Source organism: Canis aureus, chromosome X, assembly GCF_053574225.1.
Source record: "Canis aureus isolate CA01 chromosome X, VMU_Caureus_v.1.0, whole genome shotgun sequence".
Taxonomy (NCBI): domain Eukaryota; kingdom Metazoa; phylum Chordata; class Mammalia; order Carnivora; family Canidae; genus Canis; species Canis aureus.
In genome coordinates this window covers 2,971,822-2,999,363 of record NC_135649.1, presented here as the reverse complement: position 1 = coordinate 2,999,363, position 27,542 = coordinate 2,971,822, and the positions used below count along the sequence as shown (strand labels likewise).

At 41.3% G+C, this 27,542-nt stretch overlaps 1 protein-coding gene across 1 annotated transcript; it reads left to right on the top strand.

Moving 5' to 3' along the window:
• Nucleotides 1–5,617: 5,617 nt before the first annotated feature.
• Nucleotides 5,618–6,766, top strand: LOC144308336 (paraneoplastic antigen Ma6E-like). Its single transcript, XM_077888691.1, has one exon. The coding sequence runs from the start codon at nucleotides 5,618–5,620 to the stop codon at nucleotides 6,764–6,766; it is 1,149 nt and encodes a 382-aa protein (XP_077744817.1).
• The last annotated feature ends 20,776 nt before the right edge of the window (nucleotides 6,767–27,542 follow it).

Below are 27,542 nucleotides of genomic sequence, written 5' to 3'. Positions count from 1 at the left end.
AATACATTACCAACTGAGATTTATCTCAAGAATGCAATGTTGGTGATAGGATGAGCACTGGGTGTTATACTATATGTTGGCAAATTGAATTTAAATAAAATAATTTTTAAAAAGAATGCAAGATTGGTTCAACATACAAAAATTGCTCAATGCAATGTACCACATTAATAGAATAAAAGAGAGAAACCCTTCATAACAGATTCATAAAAATCACTTGAAAAAGTCCAATACCATGTCCTGATAAAAGCAACAAAAACCAACCAACCAACCAATGTAGAAGTAAAAGAGAACTTCCTCAACACAGTATGGAACTTCTAGGAAAAACCCACAGCATATTTCAACTTAAATGGTGAAAAGCTTTTTCTCCAATATCAGCAACAAGGCAAGGATGTTTGTTCTTATCACTTCCATTCAGTATTGCTCTGCAGGTCCTATCCATGGAAATTAGCCATAAAATGAAGTAAGATGTATCCAGATTGGAAAGGAAGAAATGAAACCATTTCTACTTGTTAATGCATAATCTTGCATATAGACAACCTTAAGGAATACATAAGGAAACTAATGGAGTTCATACATGAGTTCAGCAAAGTTGTAGGCTACAAGATAAATGTATAAAAATCAGTTATATTTCTATAAACTAGCAATAAACAATATGAAAATGAACTGAAGGAAACACTTCCATCTACAATAGTATCCAAAAGAATAAAAAACTTAGTAATAAATTTAATCAAAGAACTGAAAGATCTGAACTCTGAAATCTATAAAACATTGTTTAAAGAAGTTAAAGACCTGCATAAGTGGAAATACATCCTGTGCTCATAAAAGACTTAATATCATTGACAGTATTCTCCAAATTGATCCAAAGACTGAATGCATTCCCTATAAAAATCCCAATGGCTTTTTTTCAGAAATGGGGAAGCCAATCTTAAAGTTTATATGGAACTTCCAGGGGCCTGTAATAGTTAAAATAATCTTGAAAAGTAAGAACAGGGGCACCTGGGTGGCTCAGTGGTTGAACATCCGCCTTTGGCTCAGGGTTTGATCCCAGGGTCCCAGGATCGAGTCCCTTATCGGGCTCCCTGCCTGTGTTTCTGCCTCTCTCTATTTGTCTCTCACGAATAAATAAATAAAAGCCTTAAAAACAGAAAAATAAGAACAAAGAGTTCTCAACAGTTCCTGACTTCTAAACTTAATAGAAATCTACAGTCATCAAGATTGTATAGTATTAGCATAAGGGTAGACATATGAATAGAATTTAGAGTACAGAAATAAAGCTATTCATCTATGGTCAATTGATTCTGACAAGGGTGCCAAGACCTTCTACGAAGAAATAACAGTATTTTCAACAAATGGTACTGAGACAACTGGATATCCACATGTAAAATAATTAATTTGAACTCCTATATCATCTGTTATACAAAAATTAACTCAGAATGTATCAAACACCTCAGTGTAAGTCCTAAAACTATAAAACAGAAAAAAACACGGACAAATCTTTGTGACCTTGGATTGGGCAATGGTTCCTTAGAACTGACACCAAAAGCACAAGCAACCAAGGAAAAAATAGATAAACTGGACTTAATCAAACTTTATTCTGTGCATTAAAGAACACTATCAAGAAAGGGAAAGAAAGGGTTTTAATTCTTCTGTTCTCTAGGCAGCACACTCTATGTGCTAATGGTAGCTGCCAGTGGGGGACAATGGCAGATGTTCTTAGGGCAGTCTGGGGTCTGGAGGAATGTCTCTGCCTTACTCAGCCAGGGGGAGCTGCACTTTTGTCAGTAGTCTCAACAGAGGCAACATCAGCACCAAAATGAGCTGCCTTCTTATACCCCCAAAGGACAGTCATGAGGCATTTCCTCTTGGGAGGCTGGTGTTGTGAATTCCTAGCTCTAGGAAGCTTATATGTACTATTTGGCATGTGTAATCTGTGAGTATACATATCACTATACTGAGCTCCCACCATCTACTTATTCTTGTTATTATATTGCTATCCACTGTGTTTCCTATTCCTTTCTGTTGTTTTTGTTATTTTTCCCCATATTCAATCTCAAAGCATTCCATGTAAGCTGTGATGGCACCACAGAACATCCCCCCAAATGATCCTAGGACAGAACACAAAATCTTTTTTTGTGAATATAAGTACCTTGCAGTAATGCTGGTCAATCATGCAGTATATCCAGGAGAGACTGATAGAAATACCATGAACAATTAAGATAATAAATATGGATACAAAATTCCTTTTTGCTTTAAGAGAAAGCAGTCATTTGTTAATTGAACACTCAATTTCACCTTGTATAGTGAACTAACATCAGGTTCCCAAGTCTGGCTTTACAATGTGCCATTGTTCTATCATTCTACATAAAAAATTGAGAAGGCTGAGAATAAGAAGGGTGGGATGGAAAAAGGAAGACTTTTAACATTCATCTAAGTGATAAATTAATATGAATCTCAGAAAAATTGTCAATGGATATTTTTTCCATTGATAAATCTGGTGCATATTTATGTCTACCTGTTAGTAGCATAGCTAGGGAGCAAAAGGAAGCTCCTATTGCTAATACTCTTAGTTCAACAGAAATGGACCTCAGGTATATTATATATCCATTAAGATCACCTTCCCTCTGTGTCAAAAAGTCATGCATGCTGGATACCCCAACTATCTTAAGTAGTTCTAGTGTTAGAAGAGATATTATTTAAAATGTCTCAAAAGGGACACCTGGGTGGCTCAGCGGTTGAGTATCTGCCTTCGGCCCAGGGTGTGATCCTGGAGACCCAGGATTGAGTCCTGCGTCGGGCTCCCTGCATGGAGCCTGCTTCTCCCTCTGCCTGTGTCTCTGCCTCTCTCTGTGTCTCTCAAGAATAAATAAATAAAATATTTTAAAAAATAAAAATAAAATGTCTCAAGAGCAGTAAGTACCTTTTTCACGGTCTGGAATAAGCTTGTTCTGGCTTCTGGTTAGAATGTAGATCATGACAGATCATTAATCCCACTGTAACAACTACAAAAAATCAGATATTAAAAGAAAGTTACACATTTTTAAAGGATTCTTGAGAGTTTTGGATGTAATAAGGTCTAAACTAACTAAATTCTGGAGAAAGACAAACACATACCAGTGGCTATTATCCTCCCTGTGAGAATTGGCTTGGAACTGAGAGGACTGGGCTAGTCATGGACTTAAATAATTGCTGGGATAAAGATCTGGTCATGACTATGGGGCCTGTATAGACAGAGTGAAATCTGTAGAAACCCCAAATGCATATCTAGTTGTCCCAATCTGGATTCTCCCAATAGGTCTTTAAAAAATACATAGATAAGTAATATATCAAATTAATGTTTCTAGTAGAGGCGGGGTGGGAGAGTGGGAGGTGTCTGTAAAAGCAGAGAGTCACACTCTGTCACCTTAATCAATTTTTGTGTTTCTCAGGAAAACAGTTCCAATATTACCCTTTTTCCTCCGGGCTCAGACTTGGAACCACTGAGCTAGCTGCGACAACCAGCCTCCAACTCTCACACCAATGCTTGCCTCATCACATCCTTCTTATTCCTGTGTCCTTGTGGCCATTACTGAAAGTTTACCATGTGTCCAGTGGGAGGTAAAGCTCCATGACTATGCTGCAAGAAGAGTGTTTATAATCCAATTTACAGATTATGGACAGAAATGCTCAGTAATTTGTGCAAGGCCATCCAGCTGCTAGGTGAATCCAACTTTGCTTGATCCCAAACCTCACAATCTCCACTGCAGCACCTTCCCAAGAAATGAGGGCTGGTTTTGCAACATAAGCAGTTGTAATTAGGCCTTTGAGTTAGGAACAGCTATCCTGTGTCACATACTGACATTTCCGGCATGATGGGGTTGACTTGTGAATGTAGAGTCGCACTAGGGACACTGGCACCCAGCTAACCATGGACTCTCTTTTTAAAAAAAATATTTTATTTATTTGAAAGAGAATTAGGGAGATGGAATGCACAAGCAGGGGAAGGGGCAGAAGCAGACTAGACTCCCTGCTGAGCAGGGAGCCTGATGTGGGACTCTATCCTAGGACTCTGGGACCATGACCTGACCTGAAGGCAGATGCTTAACTGGCTGAGGCACCCATGGACTCCCATTTTGTAGCTGGACGGCCAATAGGTATACCTGTTGCTTTTGGAAGCTTTGTCATACCAAGCAGGTCTTATTGCCATGGCAACACTGATGCCTCCTCCCATGATCTCCTGATCCATACGTTTGCCCCACACAGAGATGCTGAGATCTTTCTCCTTCATCTACTTGGGGCTTCTGGGAGTACCGGGAAGCCCATGTGGCCTTAGCACCGAGGACTTGGGAGACCCTTTGGACTGTGCAGCTCCGGACTGCAGAGCTGAGGTGTGTTCTTGTGATTCTCTCACTCCAGGGCTTTGAAGTGGGCCCCAGAGTCCCCCCGCAGCCCGCAGGCAGTGTTTTCACACCAGGCAGCGCCTGCAGAGTCAGAGACAGTGAGCAGGAGACCGAGGCCTTTACTCGGATGGGACCTGGGAAGGGCTCCTGGCTGCGGAGGGAGGCTCCAGCTGCAGAGGGGCAGGTGCTGGTGGGAGAGGGCGGGGCTCTGACTCAGGATGTGGAGGGTGAGGGGCTGGTTTCAAGGTTGTTTGGGCAGACCAGGGTCACTCTGGATCAGGTGCTAAGTAAGAGTGGATGGGATGGCTCCCGGCTGCGGGGATCAGGAAGGGAGGGTTCCTGGCTGCAGGGTTGCAGATGATGGTGGGTGGGGTTCTGGCTGCAGTGGCCAGATCATGGACGTAGGCCAGATCAGGTGTGTTGGCCAAGGCAAAAGGAGGTCTCCTCACTGCAGAGGTGAGGGGTGCATGGTGGGGGTTCTAAGCCAGGGCATGGAGCGTGTTAACTGGCCAGGGAGGAGATCCAGGTCGCTGTGGGGGGTGGTAGGGTGGGCTGTCTGGCACCAATGTCCCTCTATCCTCTTTGCACCCACAGGCCACCACTGCAGAGGCTGCGGCAGTGTGCGCATCCCTGTCCAATCGGGCTCCCTCCCCCGCCAGGTATTCATGATGGCACTGGCAATGCTGCATGAGTGGTGCAAGTGAGAGCACGCACCATTTCCTGCTCATCCCGGATGACTGTGAGGAAGAGGAATTCCAGAATGCCGCGAAGACTGCCCTGTGGCCCCTGGGCAGATACCAAGTGCTGGGCAAAGTGTTCAGAAAGGAGCTCAGATCCAGGGTCGCCTTAGTGGAGTGGAGTTTGCTCAGTATTTAAACCGAAGTTTGATTCCCCGACAAACAGCAGGCAAGGGAGGACCCTGGCCTGTGGTCTTTCTGCCCCAGGCTCCTGATTTAGAGTCACAGGATAGACCCAATTTCCCTGCCCAGCACCAGAGGCAAGCAAGGTCTGGCCAGGCAGGTGAGGCAGGAGCTGTAGGTAAAGAAAGGGCTGCAGATGTCACAGGAGCTGCAAGTAAGGAAGGGTGTGAAGGTCAGGAAGGAGCTATAGGTGAGGCAGGAGCTGCAGGTGAGGCAGGAGCTGCAGGTGAGGGGGGAGGGGCAGGTGAGGCAGGAGTTGCAGGTGAGGAAGAAGCCATAGGTGAAGTGGGAGTTGCAAGTGAGGCGAGAGCAGCAGGTGAGATGGGAGCTGCAGGTGAGGAAGGGTGTAAAGGTAAGGAAGAAGCTACATGTGAGGTGGGGGCTGCTGGTGATAAAGGACATGAAAGTGAGGAAAAAGCTGCAGGTGTGGAAGGAGCTGTAGGTGAGGCAGGAACTGAAAATGAAGGGATAGTGTTAGATGAAGGAGATGCAGATGTGGTAGGAGCTGTGAGTATGGTAGGAGAAGATGGAGGAGTACTCGATGAAGAGGGAGCTGTAGGTGTGGCAGGAGCAGCAGGTGAGGCAGGAGCTGTAGGTGTGACAGGAGCTGCCGGTGTGGCAGGAACAGAAGATGAAGGAGCAGTGCCTGATGAGGAGGGAGCCGCAGGTGACACAGGAATTGCTGGTGTGCTGGGATCTGTGAGTATGGCAGGAGCAGCAGGGGAGGCGGGCACTGCAGGGGAGGAAGGAGCTGCAGGAGCCGTAGATGAGGGAGGATCCTGGATCCAGCAGTGGGGCCAGGCTTGGCAGCCTGTGCCAGAAGACGCGGCCTACGGGGAACTGAGAACCTTCTCCGGGATGGAAGATCCAGACCAAGAGTCCTTTGAGGTCTGGCTGGAGCACGCCAACGACATGCTGTTCGTGTGGCGCCACGTGCCAGAAGGGGAGAGGAGGCGGTGGCTGATGGAAAGCTTGGGGGGCCTCGCGCTCGAGTTCATGTGCGGCCTCCTGGCAGAAAATCCCAACATGCTTGCGCAGGATTGCCTGGCCGCAATGGTCCAGGTGTTCGGAGACAAGGATCCCTGCGTGACCGCACGGCTGAAGTTCCTGACGTGCGCCCAGCGGCCCCAGGAGACTCTGTTTGCCTACGTGATGCGCCTGGAAGGCCTGCTGCAGTCGGCCGTGGAGAAGGGGGCCATCCATCCCACCATCGCGGACCAGGTTCGCGCCAGGCAGGTGCTGATGCGGGCTCGCTCCAACGAGATGCTCCAGAGCAAGCTGAAGAGGATGCGGCTGGAGAGGAGACCACCCGGCTTCCTGGGGATGCTGCGGCTCATCCGCGAGGCCGAGGCGTGGGAGGCCGCCCCAGCTACGGGTGAGCAGTTCCAAGTGGAAGAAGGGCGCCCCGCCCGTGTATGTCAGAGACTATGGCAGGAGGACTGTGGTGGTGGGGGACGCAGAGGTCCCTGAGAGGAGGAGGGCCGTGACCTATGGGTTCTAGTGACGGTTAGACGTTCCTCTCTCTGTTGTCATTCCCTGTCTTTAATGGTTGCAGTACATTTTCTCTTCAATAAATTTCATTGAATGTTTCAGCTAGGTCTTGTCTTGGCTGTGGCTCATCGAGGGAATGGTCTACTGACGTCGGAGTGGGGCCAACAGTTGCCTGTTACCCAGAGTTGGCTTTCACATATGGTCACGGCAAGGTCCAAGAGGTGATGTGGGTTGCCTCATTTGCAAGATTTGTCACCACGCAGAAGGATTGTGCAAGCTGCATTTTGCCAGTCAGAAGTCTGTTGTGTGAGCAGAATGGCTCGCTGGGCCTGTAGGGCATAAACTGAACGTCTTGGAAATAAGTGGGTAAGACCTTGAATGAAGGACAAAGGATATGCAGGATGGAGTCCTGGGTATATATTTAATAGCTCCTCAGTTTATTGTCATATATATTCAGTCTCTGCAACTATTGTGATAGAGGCTTCAAGAAACTGTGGATGAACATTAGATTCTCGACTGGAAAGAAAAAAGGGTGAGATTCCACCAGTCTTCCAAGGGTCTGGGGAGGAGAGCGAAAACACCTTGATTTTCGCGCAGGCGCTCCTGATTTGCGCGCGACACCGTCTTCTGTGCGCCTGCGCCGCAGGGCGAGCGCGCTGAATATTCTGCGCGCCTGCGCGGCGGGAGCTCGCTCGCTGAAGCTTGTGTTGCGCCTGCGCCTACCGCCATTTCCTGCACCGCGGAGCTCAGATCGCAGTGCCTATCGGGAAATGCGACCTTCCTCAAGCGAAATGGCCGCCCGGGACTATAACAGCCTCGGTGTAGCTTCTCCTGCTGCCGTGCTGGTTCTGGCCGCTAGATGGCGCGCGAGGATCATAAATGGGCCGGACCGTCCGTCTGGGGCTGCCTGGGGCTCTGGGTGCCCTGAACCCCGCTGGCCTGGTGAGCTGTAGTGGTGCCAGCGACCGTGGGGTTGCAGCAGGCCCCTCTCACCCTGTGTGGACCATCGCCGCAGTCCCGGCGGAGGCGGGAGAGAGGGAGCGAGCTGAGTGCCCGCTAGCAGCCGAAAGGGGCTCCTCAATTATGTAAGTAATGAACCCCCTTTTCGGCCTCTTGTTGTGTCATCAGTCTCGATATCCAAAGCAAGTTTAATGGTGGTGGTGGGGTGCTATTTTTGTCTTGAGAAACCATAACATTGTTAAAAGCCATGTGAAAGTCTATGCTACTGCTCCTCCCCGCCCTACAGAGACAGGCAAGAAAGTGAATTACAAACAATGTCACAAGAGGGATCGTGGAGATTAGACCTGCTCTTAAATTCTGAAGGATATGGGGGGGGGTACCCATCATATCTCCATTTGTTTTTCCAGTCTGAATGACTCTATACTTAGTACCCCAAACTTCACCAACTCGTAGTTCCAGTCAGTGCCTTAGGTACTGAAACAATGAAACATAAAAGCAGATGTTGCAGGATGCCTGGGTGGCTCATTTCGTTAAGTGTTGGGCTCTTGGTTTAATCTCAGGTTGGGATCTCCTGGTGGTAGAATAGAGCCCCCAGTAGGGCTCTGTGCTCAGCATGGAGTTTGCTTGAGATTCTCTCTCCCTCCCCCTCTGTTCCCCTCTCCCCCCTTCTTGCACTCTCTCTCTCTCTATAAGATGGATAAATAAAACCTTTGAAAAAATAAAAAGCAAATGTTGGGGGAACGCAGGGGGCTCAGTGGGTTAAGCCTTGGACTCCTTTTAAAAATTATTATTGGAGTTCAATTTGCCAACATATAGCATATCACCTAGTGCTCATCCCGCCAAGTGCCCCCCTCAGTGCTCATTACCCAGTCATTCCAACCCCCCGCCCTCCTCCTCTTCCACTACCCCTAGTTTGTTTCCCAGAGTTAGGTGTCTCTCATGTTCTCTCACCCTCTCTGATACTGATTTTGGCTCAGGTCATGATCTTGGGTTGTGGGATTAATCCCCACTCTGACTTTCCCCTGGGCATGGAACCTGCTTGACATTCTCTCCCTCTTTCTCTCTCTCTGCCCCTCCTTCCACCCCATGAGTGGGTGCTTTCTCTCTCTCTCTCTAAAAAAAAAAAGTACATGTTGAGGCCACTCTTTCGTGAAGGTAGGGCTTGTGTCCACCTCAGGAATGAATATGTCTTTGCACCAGATCTCCCACTTGGGCCAGAAGCACTTTCTCTAAGTATCACCAGAGTCTCAGGTTCTTTCTTCCAGTCCTTTTTACATCTCCCTTTTCTTCCACAGGTGTGAGACCTTCACTATGATTCTAAGGCTGTTCCTGCTGTCTCATGTGCCCTCTCCCATTTATCTTTATCAGTAAATCTTTTGCACTTCTAACACCATTTTGGCTTTCTGGAGGACCCAAAATGACACATTTGATTGGGAAGGGGTAGAGAGAACCCCTCCTTCTCTTCCTTCGTGGAAAAAGTAGGAGAAATACCAACACACTCTTTCTTTCTAAAAATTCCCTTTAAAAATTACATTGGAAATATGTGATCTTCTCACAATTAGACTTAATAGGATGGTACTGAAGTGGATTTGCCATCTTTTAGTAAATTCAGCACTATAGGGGGTTCATTTGAGGGATTTGGGGGATTGAAAAAGGAAAACATGTTACCACGAGAGGCATTCACACACAAGCTTTACTGGGTTGCACTTGGACAAGGTTGTACACGCTTCATAGCATGAGACCATCCAGAAGCTTATGGGTGGTCTAGAGGGCCACCACCCAGAAAGGGAAGAAGTTATGGTAACTTCCAAAGCAGAGGGGATCACAGAGGAGGCATAAGTGTCTTGGTGATGACACAAAGTCTTTGGAATCAGAGAATTCTGAAGGGCAACTGTGGTTTGGGGTCTTAAAATCACAAGCCTCCACCTTATCAATGGATAGCAGATGTGAGGTAAGGTATCCTGGAATATGCAAAGCAGGCAGGCCCTAATCAACTACAAATCTGCTTGTTTGGACTAAATGGATAAAAATTAGAATTTTTATCTAATTCCAGTGGGCTAAAAGTGGGCTTTTGAGCTGTCAAATTTCAGCCAGCAGTGAAGTAATAAAAAAACCTAGAAGCCAATACACAGAGACTATCTTAGGCTAATTCACATACCAAGCATCGTGTTGTGTTTACACTGAGACTGGAGACTGCAGGGACGTAGGGCCTCCTGTCCTCACATTTGGGCTAAAATCCTGTGGAAATAGACAACATTCCCTGTAATATTCTACCACAAATTCTATGAATACTGAATAGCTATGCCTTGCTTCAGATGCTTGTAGTCCCTGCTGTTATAATACCTTGAATTGCTTAAGTACAATCAATGCTTAATATACAAATGCATATGTAATCACTGTGTTAATTGCTTACAAAGGATACAAGAGTGTGTTAGAGATGGACCTAAGTTAGATGAGGGCAGGTGAGGCACCTTTGGTGAAGAAACATAAATGGTGAAACCTGAAGAATCAGTAGGAGTTGTCAAAAGGTGAGGGAGGTCATGCTCTGGCAGAAAGAACAGAGTATGCAATGAGCACAAAAGTGACCTTGACCTAAGCCACTCTCTCCCACTGTCACACCCCAGGCTTTGTCATCTCCTATAACTACCTCACCTTGAGAATCAGTAATTCAATCATCACACTCTCTGAACACAGATCCTCAACCCACTGTGATCATTTTCTAACCTCTTCAAGACCTTCATACATTGTATCCTCTAGGTTTCAAAGGGTCAGACCTCTCCTATTTTTCACATGATCTTTTTATCTAACTGAATTTATTGAGGTATATTTCAGATGCACAGACTTAGCAATTAGACAATTTGACAAATGGTGAGATATGTATATACCCATGAAACCATCATCACAATCAAGATAAGAAGCATCTCCATCCCTCCAGACTTTCCTCATATTACTTTCCAGTTCCTCCCTCCTTGTGTTTAAACTTTAAACTTTACTTATTATTTCGAATAGCTATTTTTGGTCAATTCTGATATTTCCTACATAGAAATGTTGTCTACATATAAAGACAGTTTAACTTCTTTTCCAATAATGAATGCCTTTTATTTATTTTTCTTGCCATGAGACACAGTAAATAACTACTCTGTCTTAGAAAGGGTTTCTGCTTAGCTCCTTGGCTTCTTATTGCACACGACCTTAGAATTCAGCAGAGATCTTGATGGGGAAATTCTGCAGTGTGACAGACTCAGTCACCTGCCTCTACCTTCTCATCGCAGTATTGGATTTTTTTTAACCCTATGATCCAGCAATTGCACTACTAGGTATTAACCAAAGAAAACAAAAATGCTAATTCAAAGTAATACACACATCCCTGTGTTTATAGCAGCAGCATTATCTACAATAGCCAGATTATGGAAACAGCCCAAGTGTCCATCAATAGATGAATGGATAAAGAAGATGTGTCACATATATATGATGAAATATTACTCAGCCATCAAAAAGAATGAAATATTGCCATTTCCAATGATGTGGATGGAGCTAGAGTGTATTATGCTAAGTGAAATAAGTCAGAGAGATAAACACCATATGATTTCAATCGTATGTGAAATGGAAGAAGCAAAACAATTGATCATAGGGGGGAGAGAGAGAGAGAGAGAGAGAGAGAGAGAGAGAGAGAGAGAGACCAAGAAACAGACTCCTAACTATGGAAAACAAATTACTGGTCACCAGAGGAGAGGTGGGTGGGGAGATGGGTGAAATAGGTGATGGGGATTAAGGAGTGCACTTGTGATGAGTACTGGGTGTTGTATGGAAGTGTTGAATCACTATATTGTACACTTGAAACTAATATTGCACTGTATATTAGCTAACTAGAATTTAGATAAATACTTAAGATCTTGGCCTTTTAAGTCTCCAATTTTGTCTCTCTAGCCTAGTGAGACTGCTGAGAATTCTATTGGTTTTGCAAACTGTCACTTCACCTTTCCATGGCTCTCCTCTCCTGAATGTTGGTCCCTTAAGTTTTGATAACTTCAGTAGCTCTCCAACAGCTTTAAACTGATCTTTTTTGTCATGTTTTGTTTTGTTTTTACTACTTAAAGTAACATTTTGATATGCATCTCCCTAATGATTAATAACGTTGAATATTTTTTCACTTGTCTGTTGGCTATTTGTATGTCGTCTTTGGAGAAAATGACCAGGTCCTCTGCTCATTTTAAAATCAGATTGTTTGGTTTTCTATTGAGTTGTATGAATTCTTTATATAGTTTTGGATGTTAACTATTTGATATATGATTTGCAGATATCTTCTCCCATTCAGTAGGGTTTTTTTTTTTCAGTTGGTGGTTTCCTTCATTGTGCAAAAGCCTATTATTTTGATGTAGTCCCAATTGTTTATTTTTGCTTTTCTATCCCTTGCCTGAAGAGGCAGATCCAGAAAATTATTGCTGTTGCCAATGTCCTAGAATTTGCTCCCTTTGTTTTATTTTAGGATTTTTGTGGTTTCAGGTCTTACATTTAGGTCTTTAATCCATTTTGAGTTAATTTTTGTGTATGGTGTTAGAAAATGATCCAATTATATTCTATTGCATATAGCCATCCAGTTTTCCTAGCACCATTTATTGAAGGGACTGTCTTTTCACCATTGTATATTCATCCTCCTTTGTCATAGATTAATTTGTCATATAAGCATGGGTTTATTACTGGGCTCTCTTTTCTGTTCCAGTGATCTATGCATCTATCTTTGTACCAGCACCATGCTGTTATGATTACTAAGGCTTCATAGTATAGTTTGAAATTTAGAATGGTGATACCTCCAGCTTTGCTGTTCTTTCCCAAGATTGCTTTGAAGGGGATGAAGAGGTATGAAATTCCACTTATAAAACAAATAAATCATGGGGATGAAAAGTACAGCATACTGGAAACCTGGGTGGCTCAGTCAGTTAAGTGTCTGCCTTCGGTTCAGGTCATGATCCTAGATTCCTGGGATCGAGCCCTGTGTCTGGCTCCCCGCTTTGGAGGGAGTCTACTTCTTCCTCTCCCTCTCCCCTTCCTTTGCTTGTGCTCTGTCTTGCTATTTTTCTCTCTCTCTCTCTCAAATAAGTAAAATCTTTAAAAAAAGTACAGCACTGCAAATATAGCCAATAAAATGGTAATAACATTGTATGGTGACAGATGGTAACTACACTTATGGTGATCACTGTGTAATGTATAGAATTGTTGAATCAAAATGTTGTACACCTAGAACTAATATAGTATCACATGAAAATTATACTTCAATTAAAAATAAACAATGTTTTTATGGTTAAATATAGCACATATACAAAAGAAATATATATATATATATATATATATATATATATATATATATATATATCAACACTTTAAAGACTAATGGAAAACTACACACCCATGAATCCACCATGCAGGTAAGCTTCAGGTATGGAGCTCCCTTGGCCCTATTCATTTATATTCAGTTCTAGTTCGCATTCATGCCACTATCCTACATTACAGTTATTTTTAAAGACTCATTTTAATTGAAATGTAATTGACATATAACAGTTTGTAAGTGTAAGGTATAAAAAGTGTTGATTTGAAGGGTACCTAGGTCGTGCAGTCAGTTTAGCATCCACCTCGTGGTCTCAGCTTGGGTTGTGATCTTGGTGTCATCAGACATGCATTGGTCAGTGAGGAATCTGCTTCAGGTTCTCTCTCCCTCATCCTGCCCCTCCTGCTTGAGCCCCCCCCTCTCTTTCTCAAATAAATAAATAAATCTTTTAAAAAGCATTTATTTGATATATTTATATATTGCAATATGTTACCACCTTAGCCTCGGCTAAACCTCAATCATGCCACGTAATTATTTCTTTTTTTGTGGTGTAAATATGAGTGATATTTTAACGTGATTTTCTTGTTCTCTATAGGAGCATTTGTTGGTCATATGTTACCCTACCACTTATCCTCATTTCTTCTACCATTATCCTAGTCCAAATTATGACCATAACTTCCATATGTTAATGCAATAGCTTCCTAAATTGATCTTGCATCCACTTTGCCTCCTTATTATGCATTCCTCATATAGCAGCCAGAATTATTTTTTAAAAACAGATCAGATTATGTTATTTCCCTGCTCAAAAACCTTCAATTGTTTCCTACTGCTTTCTTAGCATAAAATAAATAACATTGTTAATAACAAGTAGCATTTGCTGAGTTGTGATAATGCTCAATGTACCAGGCACTACATCACAGTAATACAAATGATTGTTTCATTTCCATTATTTCTCTTGTTTATACTGACAGATAAGCAGAAATCTGTAAAATTTAGGGTAATTGCTAAATAACACATTTAGAAGTGGTGAAGGTGGAGACCCAGGAAATGTAAATGTTGCAGCTGAAGTCTTAAAGCAGTTTGGAGAAAATTTTCTTCTTCTTTGAGGAACCTCAGTCTTCTCTCTTAAAGCCTTCAACCATTTGGATGTGGTCCACTCAGATTATGGAGAATAATCTGCTTTATTCAAAGTCCACTAATTTAATGTGAATCATACATAAAAATATCTTCACAGCAGCATTTGTATAGCTGTTTCACCAAGAAACTGGGCAGTATTTCTTAGTCAAGTTGACACATAAAATCAACCATCATGTTCCCTGACTATATTTTCATGGTAAGGAATTAAAACAAGAGGCATATTGAAGATATACACACTCCCACTCCCATTCCCTTCCCTCCAGAAAAGGTGTGCACTATCAATCTCTCAGTGAGAATCCTTCCAGAACCCCTTAACATTTATACATATAAACGTATACATAATACAATTTGGTTTTATTTTATTTAAGTGGGATCATTCTATTAAGTACTGTTTGGTGTCTTGTTTTCCCTCTTGAATGGTAAGTCATATATATTTATCTTTTTTGTAACATGGACAAACAAAACGTTTATTCAGTGTTGTAGACATCGAATGGTACAATTGAATAAAAAGCAAAAGAATCTATTTGATCCTTTTCTGAACTTCAGTATTCTCCTCAAAAGTTGCTATTGCTTGGTATGTAACTATGAAAACTGTAGACAGAATATATACAGAGGTGAAGATGGCAGGGTTTGGCTTTGTCTCCTTTATGTGCTTTCTTCCTCTCCATTTTCACTCCTGCATAAATTATATCAAGAATGACATTGAGATGATGTTATGTGACATGATCTATGTGAATAAGAGAGAAGCTTGTTTGACTTGCAAGTGTTCCACTAATAAGCATGTGAAAAACCTGAGCCCACTCCTATGCAGGATTCTCTGACTGACATCTGTAGAAATCATTTCCCTACCAAGCTAGAGTCAAATATTGTAAGCTCCCAGATTAGAGAGGTATATAAAAGTCAACAGTAATTTTTTCAACCAGAAACACAAGACTTTGATTGTGTGGATTTATTAGACAATTATCTGTGGGAACTTTCCAAGAAAAATATCAGGAGAAGAGTGGTGGGCCTAGTGGGTTGGACCAGAGCAAGTGTATGAATTTGGAACCTGTAGCAGGCTGAATAAAGACCTCAAAAGATAGCAGGTTCTAATTCCTGGAACTTGTAAATATCACCTTTTTTTTGAAAAAAGGATTTTGCAGGTATTAAGTATTTTGAGATGGAAAGATTATCGTGGGTTATCCAGGGGGGCCTTAAATCCAATCACAGCTGTCCTTATAAGAGAGAGGCATCTCTCTCTCTCTCTCTCTTTTACACACACACACACACACACAGACACACACACACACACACCGGAGAGGGGAGGGAGAAAGTGATGTGAAGGAGTAGAGAGAGGATCACCTGGGTGGCTCAGTGGTTGAGCGTCTGTCTTTGGCTCAGGTAATGATCCTGGGGTCCCAGGATCCAGTTCTGCAAAATAATTAGAAAACAACTAACAAATGGCAATAGTAAGTCCTTACCTGTCAATAATTACTTTAAATGGAAATGAATTAGGGATGCCTGGGTGGCTCAGTAGTTGAGCGTCTGCCTTCTGCTCAGGTCATGATCTTGGGGTCCTGGGATCAAGTCCCACACCAGGCTCCCTGTAGGGATCCTGCTTCTCCCTCTCCCTGTGTCTCTGCCTCTTTCTGTGTCTCTCATGAGTAAATAAATACGATATTTTTAAAAAAGGAATAGAGAGAGATTAGAAAATACTGACCTTCAAGATTGGAGTATTGTAAACAGAAGCCAAGGAATGCTGGCAGCCAACATATGCTGAAAGAGACAAGGAAGGATCCTCCTCTAGAGCCTCCAGAGAGAGCTTAGACTTGCCAATGTTGACTCATCCCAGTGATACTAATTTTAGACTTCTGTCCACCAGAACTGTGGTAGAATAAATTTGTTTTACACAACCCAGTTCGTGGTAATTTGTTAAAGCAGATATACAAGGCCCGTACAGTACCAAGTCTAACTTTTCAAGTGTCAGCCACAACTTCCATATACACATAATAAGCTAGTGTTAAAGATTAGATGGTCATAGAAGACTTAGGAGTCTTGGAGAGGCAACCAACAACATGCTTCGATCCACAGATCTAAGATTTTTATTTGGGGGATCTCCCAGTGACTGAGGAATTGCAAAAGAGAGTGAAGGGGAAGCTGAGGTGTCAGATCAATCTTTACTCCTCTGTGAGTATTTTGTGAGATACACAAAGGAAGACAGCAGTAAATAGAGTTACAGGGTCCTCACTCTTTTAGGAAGCTCTCCAGGGAAAAGTCTTGCTCTAGGGACCATATTATTAAAGTCTTAATTAATGGCACTTTAGCTGAGTCTTGGAGCTGGAAGGTGTCTATCATCACAGTGATACACAACAATTCCAGGGAACATGAAATGGTTGTGCATGGCAGGATCCTATATAAATGGACACAGAGACTGCCTGGAGGTCAGGGTGACTTAGATAGCCCATGGCTATGTGTAAGGCTCAAGGGAAGTGGGAAAGGTATAGAGACTAATATTTACTTCTATTTGTACTTTGTTTAGTGCTCTTTTTTATCAATTTTATGAATTTGAAAGCAACCAATTAGTAATGATAATTTTAAGCATTTTTTGAGCATAGTTGACACACATGTAAGGTAAGTTTCGGGTGTACAACCTAGTGATCTGACAAGTTTATACATTATGCTATGCTCACCACAAGTGTAGCTACCATCTGTCCTGTTGCATCATTATTATAGTATCATTGAATATATTCCTTACACTGTGCCTTTTATTTCCATAACACTTTTTTTGGTTTTGGGATTTTTATTTTTCTTAAGTTTTTATTTAAATTCCAGGTATAGAGTGTTATATTAGTTTCAGGTGTACAGCAGAGTGATTGAAACTTCCAAAAATCACCCAGTGCTCATCACAAGTGTACTCCTTAATCTCCATCACCTATCTCACCCATTCCCCCCACCACCTTCCCTCTGGTAACATCAGTTTGTTCTCTGTAGTTAAGAGGCTATGTCTTGGTTTCTCTCTCTCTCTCTCTCTCTCTCTCTCTTTTTCCCCTATGCTCATTTGTTTTGTTCCTTAAATTTCACATATGAGCGAAATCATAGACTATTTGTCTTTCTCTTACTTATTTTGCTTAGCGTTATTTGCTCTAGTTCTACCCATGTCCTTGCAAATGGCAATTTTTCATTATTTTTGATGGCTGAGTAATATTTCATTATGTATATATATCACACTTTCTTTATCCACGCATTAACTGATGGACACTGGGACTGCTTCCATAATTTGGCATTTATAATTTGGCAATTGTAAATAATGCTGCTATACACATAGGGGTGTATGTATCCCTTTGAATTAGTGTTTTTGTATTCTTTGGGTAAATACCCAGCAGTGGGATTTCTGGACTGTAAGGTAGCTCTATTTTTAACTTCTTGAGGACCCTTCATACTGTTTTCCAGAGTGACTGCACTAGTTTGCACTCAACAACAGTGCACAAGGGTTCCTTTTCCTCCATATCCTTGCCAGTACGCTCTGCTTCTTGTGTTGTTGATTTTAGCCATTATATATACATAATGAAATATTACTCAGCCATCATTTTGACAGGTGTGAGATGTCCCATGACATATTCATTCCATAACGAAACCTGTATCTCCCACTCCCTTTCACCCATTTGCCCATTCTCCCACCCCCTGTCCTCTAGTGACCAGTTGTCCTCTGTATTTATAGGTCTGATTCTCCTTTTTGTTGGTTTATTCATTTGTTTTTTCTTTTTCTTTTTTATTTTTAACTTATTTATTTTTTTAATAATAAATTTATTTTTTATTGGTGTTCAATTTGTCAACATACAGAATAACACCCAATGCTCATCCCGTCAAGTCCCCCCCTCAGTGCTCCCCACCCAGTCACCCCCACCCCCTGCCCTCCTCCCCTTCCACCACCCCTAGTTCGTTTCCCAGAGTTAGGAGTCTTCCATGTTCTGTCTCCCTTTCTGATATTTCTTACCCATTTCTTCTCCCTTCCCCTCTATTCCCTTTCACTATTATTTATATTCCCCAAATGAATGAGACCATATAATGTTTGTCCTTCTCCGATTGACTTATTTCACTCAGTATAATACCCTCCAGTTCCATACACGTCGAAGCAAATGGTAGGTATTTGTCGTTTCTAATGGCTGAGTAATATTCCATTGTATACATAAACCACATTCTCTTTATCCATTCATTTGTTTTTTTTAAAGATTCCAATTATGCATGGAATCATTTGGTATTTGTCTTTTTCAAACTGACTTTCGCTTAGCAGACTACTTCCTAAGTCCATCCATCCTGTCTCAAATGGCACAATCTCATCCTTTTTAATGGACACACACACACACACACACACACACACACACAGGTTAGTTCTATATCTTGGCTATTGTAAATAATTCTGCAGTAAACATAAGGGAGCATATATCTCTTTGAATTAGTGTTTTTGTTTTCTTTGGGCAAATACCCAATAGTGGAATTTTTGAATCCTGTGGTATTTCTATTTTTAGTATTTTTATTTAAGGAACCTCTATACTGTTTTCCACAGAGATTGCACCAATTTACATTTCCACCAACAATACATGAGGGTTCCCTTTTTACCACATTTTTTGCCAACATTTGTCATTTTTTGTCTCTGACAGGTGTAAGGTGATATGGTGGTAAGGTGATTATGGTTTTGATTTGCATTTCCTTGATGAATACTCATGTTAAGCACCTTGTCATGCATCTGTTGGTCATATGTATGTCTTCCTTGGAAAATTTCTACTTGGGTCTTCTGGCCATTTTTTAATTGCATTATTTTAAGGGAATATTGAGTTGTATAAGTTCCTTATATTTTTTATGTATTTTGGATATTAACCCCACTTAGTACATTATCTTGTGCTGTGCAAGCTTTTTATTTTGATGAAGTCCCAATAGTTTAATTTTGTTTTTCTTTCCCTTGCCTTAGGAGACATATCTATAATCTTCTAGGAGTTGTATGGTTGCAGGTTTCACATTTAGGTCTTTAATCCATTTTGAGTTTGTTTTTGCATATGGTGTTAAAAAGTAGCCCAATTTCATTCTTTTATGTGTAGCTGTCCAGTTTTCCCAGCACCATTTATTGAAGACACTCTTTTCCCCATTGCATATTCTTGCTTATTTTGTCATAGATTAATTGACCATATAAGTATGGGTTTATTTCTGGGCTCTCTGTCCTGTTCCAGTGATCTATGTCTCTATTTTTATGCCTGTATTATACTCTTTTGATTACTATACCTTTGTAGTACATCTTGAAATCAGGTATTGTGATACCTCCGGCTTTGTTCTTTCTCAGGATTGCTTTGGTTATTCAGAGTCTTCTGTGGTTCCATACAAATTTTAGTATTATTTGTTTTGGTTTTGTGAAAAATGCTGTTGATATATATATTTTAAAGATTTTGTTTATTTATTCAGGAGACACACACACACACACACACACAGAGGCAATGACATAGGCAGAGAGAGAATCAGACTCCATACAGGGAGCCTGTTGTGGGACTCAATCTCGGGACTCTAGGATCACGTCCTGAGCTGAAGGCAGGTGATTAACCACTGAGCAACCCAGGCATCCCTGCTGTTGATATTTTTGACAGGTATTGCATTGAATCTGTAGATTGCTTTAGATAGCATAGACATTTTAACAATATTAATTCTTCTAATCCATAAGCATGGAATATCTTTCCATTTGTTATATCATCTTCAATTTCTTTCATCACTGTTTTATAGTTTTTGGAGTACAGGTCTTTCACCTCTTTAGTTAGACTTATTCCTAGGTATTTTATTTTTTACTGTGCTGTTGTAAATGGGATCATTTTCTTAATTTCCCTTTCTGCTACTTTGTTATTAGCATATAGAAATGCTACCAATTTCTGGGTATTAATTTTGTATACTACAACTTTAGTGAATTCATTTATCGGTTCTAATAGTATTTTGGTGGACTCTGTAGGATTTTCTCTATATAGTATCATGTGGTCTATAAATAGTGATAGATTAGCTTTTTCTTTACCAATGTGGATGCCTCTCATATCTTTTTCTTGTCTGATTGCTGTGACTAGTACTTCTAGTACTATGTTGAATAAAAGTGGTGAGAGTGGACATCCTTGTCTTATTTCTGATCTTATAGGGAAGCTCACAGTTTTACACTGTTGAATAGGATGTTAGCAGTGGGTATTTTATATGTGGCCTTTATTATGTTGAGATATATTCCTTCTGATTTCACTTTGTTTAGAGTTTTTATCATGAAAAGATGCTATATTTTGTCAAATGCTTTTTCAGCATCTATTGAGATGATCATGTAATTTTTATCCTTGGTTTTGTTATTATGTGTATCACATTGACTGATTTTCAAATTTTGAACCACTCTTGCATCCCTGAAATAAATCCCATCTGATTGTGGTGAATGATCTTTTTAATGTATTGTATGTGGTTTGCTGATATTTTATTGAGGATTTTTGCATCTATGTTCATCAAGATATTGGCCTGTAGTTCTCTTTTTTTGTGGTGTCTTTGGTTTTGGTATCATGGTAATGCTGGCCTCCTAGGATGATTCCTTCCTCTTCTATTTTTTGGAATAGTTTGAGGAGAATAGCTATTAACTCTTCTTTAAATGTTTGGTAAAATTCATCTGTGAATCTCTCTCATCCTGGACTTTTATTTTTTTGGTGGTTTTTTGAGTACTGATTAAATTATGTTATTTGTAATCAGTCTATTTAGATTTTCTATTTTTTCCTGGTTCAGTTTTGGGAGATTGTGTGTTTCTAGAATTTATCCATCTCTTCAAAGTTGTCCAATTTCTTGGTAGATAATTTTTCATAGTATTCTCTTATAACACTTTGTCTTTCTGTGGTGTCAGTTGTTACTTCTCTCTTTTTTCTGAATGTATTTATTTGGACCCTTTCTCCTTTTTGCTTCATGAGTCTAGTTTGTCAATTTTATTTAGCTTTTCAGTTTTTATGGATAATTTATTATAATAATTATTATTAATTAATTTTTTATAAATTTATTTTGTATTGGTGTTCAATTTGCCAACATATAAAATAACACCCAGTGCTCATCCCATCAAGTGCCCCCCTGAGTGCGTGCCACCCAGTCACCCCCACCTCCTGCCCACCTCCCCTTTCACCACCCCTAGTTCGTTTCCCAAAGTTAGGAGTCTCTCATGTTCTGTCTCCCTTTCTGATATTTCCCACTCATTTTTTTCCTTTCCCCTTTATTCCCTTTCACTATTATTTATATTCCCCAAACGGATGAGACCATATAATGTTTGTCCTTCTCTGATTGACTTATTTCACTCAGCATAATACCCTCCAGTTCTATCCACGTTGAAGCAAATGGTGGGTATTTGTCGTTTCTAATGGCTGAGTAATATTCCATTGTATACATATTATTATTAATTTAAATTCAATTTGCCAACATATAGTATAACACCCAGTGCTCATCCCATCAAGTGCCCTCCTCAGTGCCTGTCACACAGCTGCCCCATCCCCTCACCCACCTCCCCTTCCACAAAGAATCATTGAGTTTTTCTATTGTTCTTAGTCTCTGTGTCATTTAGTTTTGCTCTGATCCAGATTATTTACTTTCTTGTACTCATTTTGGGATTGTTTATCTTTTTCTAGTTCCTTTAGATATACGGCTAGCTTGTTTATTTGAGCTTTTCCTTCTTCTTAGGCCTGTATTGCTATATACTTCTCTTTTAGAACTGCTTTTACTCATAAGATACCTAGGAATAACCCTAACCAAAGAGGTAAAGGATCTATACCCTAAAAACTACAGAACACTTCTGAAAGAAATTGAGGAAGACACAAAGAGATGGAAAAATATTCCATGTTCATGGATTGGATGAATTAATATTGAGAAAATGTCAATGTTACCAGGGCAATTTACACATTTAATGCAATCCGTATCAAAATACCATGGACTGTCTTCAGAGAGTTGGAACAAATTATTTTAAGATTTGTGTGGAATCACAAAAGACCCCGAATAGCCAAGGGAATTTTATTTTATTTTTTTTATTTTTTATTTTTTTTCCAGGGGAATTTTAAAAAAGAAAATCATAGCTGGGGGAATCACAATGCCAGATTTCAGGTTGTACTACAAAGCTGTCTGTGGTCATCAAGACAATGTGGTACTGGCACAAAAACAGACACAGAGATCAATGGAACACAATAGAGAATCCAGAAGTGGACCCTCAACTTTATGGTCTACTAATATTCAACAAAGGAGGAAAGACTCTCCACTGGAAAAAAGACAGTCTCTTCAATAAAGGATTCTGGGAAAATTGGACATCCACATGCAGAAGAATGAAACTAGACCACTCTCTTTCACCATACACAAAGATAAACTCAAAATGGATGAAAGATCTTAATGTGAGACAAGATTCCATCAAAATCCTAGAGGAGAACACAGGCAACACCCTTTTTGAACTTGGCCACAGTAACTTCTTGCAAGATTAATCCATGAAGGCAAGAGAAACAAAAGCAAAAATGAACTATTGGGACTTCCTCAAAATAAGAAGCTTCTGCACAGCAAAGGATACAGTCAACAAAACTAAAAGACAACCTACAGAATGGGAGAAGATATTTGCAAATGACCCATCAGATAAAGGGCTAGTATCCAAGATCTATAAAGAACTTATTAAACTCAACACCAAAGAAACAAACAATCCAATCATGAAGTGGGCAAAAGACATGAACAGAAATCTCACAGAGGAAGACATAGACATGGCCAACAAGCACATGAGAAAATGCTCCGCATCACTGGCCATCAGGGAAATACAAATCAAAACCACAAGGAGATACCACCTCACACTAGTGAGAATGGGGCAAATTAACAAGGCAGGAAACAGCAAATGTTGGAGAGGATGTGGAGAAAGGGGAACCCTCTTGCACTGTTGGTGGGAATGTGAACTGGTGCAGCCACTCTGGAAAACTGTGGGGAGGTTCCTCAAAGAGTTAAAAATAGGTCTGACCCTACGACCCAGCAATTGCACTGCTGGGGATTTACCCCAAAGATACAGATGCAGTGAAATGCCGGGACACCTGCACCCCGATGTTTATAGCAGCAATGTCCACAATAGCCCAACTGTGGAAGGAGCCTCGGTGTCCATCGAAAGATGAATGGATAAAGAAGATGTGTTTTATGTATACAATGGAATATTACTCAGCCATTAGAAACGACAAATACCCACCATTTGCTTCGACGTGGATGGAACTGGAGGGTATTATGCTGAGTGAAATAAGTCAATCAGAGTAGGACAAATATTATATCGTCTCATTCATTTGGGGAATACAAAAAATAGTGAATGGGAATAAAGGGGAAAGGAGAAAAAATTAGTGTGAAATATCAGAAAGGGAGACAGAACATGAGAGACTTCTATCTCTGGGAAACGAACTAGGGGTAGTAGAAAGGGAGGTGGGTGGGGGGTGGGGGTGACTGGGTGGCAGGCACTGAGGGGGGCACTTGATGGGATGAGCACTGGGTGTTATTTTATATGTTGGCGAATGAACACCAATAAAAAATAAATTTAAAAAAAGAACTGCTTTTACTGTGTCCAGTAGATTTTGATAAAACAAAAAAGACTTTGGACCATTGGTACTTTCATTTTCACTTGTGTCTCAGTATTTTTTAAATTTCTTTTTGATTGTTTTGTTGACTCATTGGTTGTTTAGCATCATGTTGTTTAGTATCCAAGTGTTTGCATTTTTTTCCAGTTTTGTCTTGTGATTTATTTCTGGTTTCATATTGTTGTGATAAGAAAAGTTGCATAGTATGATTTCAATCTTCCTAAATTTGTTGGTGACAGTTTTGTGACCTAATATGTGATCTATTCTGAAACATAGTCCCTGTGCACTTGAAAGAAAGTGTGTTCTATTGTTTTGGGATGAAATGTTCTTTACATATGTGTTATGTCCATCTGTTTCAGTGTGTTATTCAAATATATTGTTTCCTTATAGATTTTCCGCCTTGATGACCTATGTATTGATTAAAATTGAGTGTTAATGTCTTCTACTATTATTGTATTACCATCAATTTATCTCTTTATATCTGTTAATATTTGCTTTATGTATTTAGGTCCTCCAGTGTTGGATGCGTTGATAATTACAATTGTTCCATCCCCTTGTTAGATTTATCCCTTTATCATTGGGTAGCGTCCTTCTTTGTCTTGTTATAGTATGTTTTAAAGTTGATTTTCTTTGATAGAAGTATTGCTACCCTGGCTTTTTTTTTTTCAGTTTCATTTACATGGTGAATGTTTTTCCATCCTTTCGCTTTCATTCTGTATATGTCTGTAGGTCTAAGGTGATCCTCTTGTAGGCAGCATATGGATAGGTCATGTTTTTTTCTTTTATCCATTCAATCATTTTGTGTCTTCTGATTGGAGCGTTTAGGCCATTTACATTTACAGTAATTACTGACAGGTATATACTTATCACCATTTTGTTATTTGTTTTCTGGTTATTTATATAGTTATTCCTTTCTTCGTCTTTTGCTCTTTTTCTTTGTGATTGATGAGTTTCTATAGTGCTATGTTTGGCTTTCTTTCTCTTTATTTTATTGTGTATCTATCATAGGTTTTGGGTTTGTGGTTACCATAAGGTTCATATATAATATCCTATGTAGCAGTCTGTATTAGCTTCATGGTCATTCAAGTTCAAATACATTTTCTAAGAAAGAAAAAACCTTTATTTTTATTTTTCCTTTCTCTTTTTCCATCTTTTACTCCCTCCTCCATGCTTTACATATATATTTTCATATTTTACATCTTTTTTTCATGATTTTCTTATGCCTAATTATGGCCATTTTTTCTGCACTTAAGTCCCTTTAACATTTCTCATAAGACTGGCTAGGTGGTGATAAACTCCTTTATTTTTCATTTGTATGGGAAACTTCTTATCTCTTTTTCAAATCTGAATGATAAACTTGCTAGGTAGAATATTCTTGATTGTAGACTTTTTCTTTTTAGCACTTTGAAATTATCAGGGCATTCTCTTCTGGCCTGCAAAGTTTCTTCTGATACCTTATAGGTTTTCCGTTATAGGTAACTTTTTGTTTTTCTCTTACTGATTTTAGATTCTCTTTTTATCCTTAACCTTTGGCATTTTAAATATTATGTGCGGTGATGTGGACCTCCCTTGGGTTCATCTTGTTTGAATTGGAGTTGGATGTCTATTGCCTTCTCCAGTTTAAGGAAGTTTTCAGGGAGGTGGGGCAAGATTGCGGAAGAGTAGGATCCAAGTCACCTGTCCCCACCAACTTACCTAGATAACTTTCAAATCATCCTGAAAACCTAAAAATTCGGCCTGAGATTTAAAGAGAGAACAGCTGGAATGCTACAGTGAGAGGAGTTCGGACATCTATCAAGGTAGGAAGATGGGAAAAAAAACATCCAAGGGGGAGGGGCCCCTGCGAGGATCCGGGTTAAGGCCGGGTGGCGAGAGCCTCCAGGACAAGAAAGCCCAGTCCCAGAAAAGCAGTAACTTTACCAATCTTCCCCAGTGGAAAGGCTCTCACAGGTTGCTCAGGCAGGATCCCAGGAGGGGCCGTGGAGCCCCCAGATTCCCGGGGTCGCTAACAGAGGAAGTGCGCCCCTGGGGAGAGTGTGTCACATACCTCAGCGGAGCTCCCTAAAGGGCTGGAGCGCATGCCCGGCAGGGCCCCAGGAGCAACTCAGGTGGCGGCTCAGGCAGTGGCTCTGCAGAGTGGGCTGCGCAGCCCCAGGAGCAGCTGAGGCGGTGGCCCTGTGCGAAGGAGGCTGCGAGGTCCTGGGAGCATGATTCCAGTGGCGCAGGCCCCAGAGCCCACGGCGCTGGGGGACACAGTCCAGGATCTGGCACTCCTCTTGGGACAGGTAGAGGCTGGGAGGACACAAGACAGCGAGGACACTCCTGCCGCTAGGCGGCGCAGAGTTGTGCAGATCAGTGCCCCCCAACCCCGGAGCATCCAGGCCATCCAGGCCAGTGTGGAATGGGAGACTGCGGAAGTTACTGCTGGAGCTGACTCCAGGGCTGGGGAGCTGGCCGCTGCCAGTGTTGTTGTTCCTCTTGGTGTCACCTTGTGCCTGGGACTAAGCGGGGTCGCCAGAGTGCAGGGGCCTCACGGAGTAAACAGCTCCTACTGAGCTGTGCACCTAGCAGGGGGTGGGGCAGCACCCCCAGGTGCAGACACCTAAGAATCAGCACAGCAGTCCCCACCCCAGAAGACCAGCTGGAAGGACAGAGGAAGAGCAACTTCTTAATCAAGCAGCACTGGAAAGCTCCAGGGGAAGTCGAGGGAGTTACAGTGAATAGAATCAGAGGATACCCCTCCTTGGTTTTTTTTTTGGGGGGGGGTTGTTTATTTGTTACCCACTTTTTTTCTTCTCTCTTTCCTTCCTTTTTTCAGTACAACTTGTTTTTAGCCACTCTGCACTGACTGAGCAAAATGACTAGAAGGAAGAAATCAGCACAAAAGAAAGAGTGAGAAACACTACTCTCTCCCACAGAGTTACAGAATTCGGATTACAATTCGATGTCAGAAAGCCAATTAGGAAGCACAATTATAAAGCTACTGGTGGCTGTGGAAAAAAGCATAAAGGACTCAAGAGACTTCCTGATTGCAAAATTTAGATCTAATCAGGCCGAAATTAAAAATCAGTTAAATGAGATGCAATCCAAACTGGAGGTCCTAACGAGGGTTAATGGGGTAGAAGAATGAGTGAGTGACATAGAAGACAAATTGATGGCAAGGAAGGAAACTGAGGAAAAAAGAGAAAAACAATGAAAAGATCACAAGGAAAGGTTAAGGGAAATAAATGACAGCCTCAGAAGGAAAAAAAAAAACATATGTTTAATTGGGGTTCCAGAGGGCACCGAAAGGGACAGAGGACCAGAAAGTGTTTTTGAACAAATTATAGCTGAGAACTTCCGACTTGGGGAGGGAAACAGGCATTCAGATCCAGGAGATAGATCCCCGCTAAAATCAATAAAAACCGTTCGACACCCCGACATTTCATAGTGAAACTTGCAAATTCCAAAGATAAAGAGAAGATCCTTAAAGCAGCAAGAGACAAGAAATCCGTAACCTTTATGGGAAGAAGGATTAGGTTAACAGCAGACCTCTCCACAGAGACCTGACAGGCCAGAAAGGGCTGGCAGGATATATTCAGGGTCCTAAATGAGAAGAACATGCAGCCAAGAATACTCTATCCAGCAAGACTCTCATTCAGAATAGAAGGAGAGAAAAAGAGCTTCCAAGATAGGCAGAAACTGGAAGAATATGTGACCACCAAACCAGCTCTGCAAGAAATATTAAGGGGGACTCTGTAAAAGAAAGAGGAAG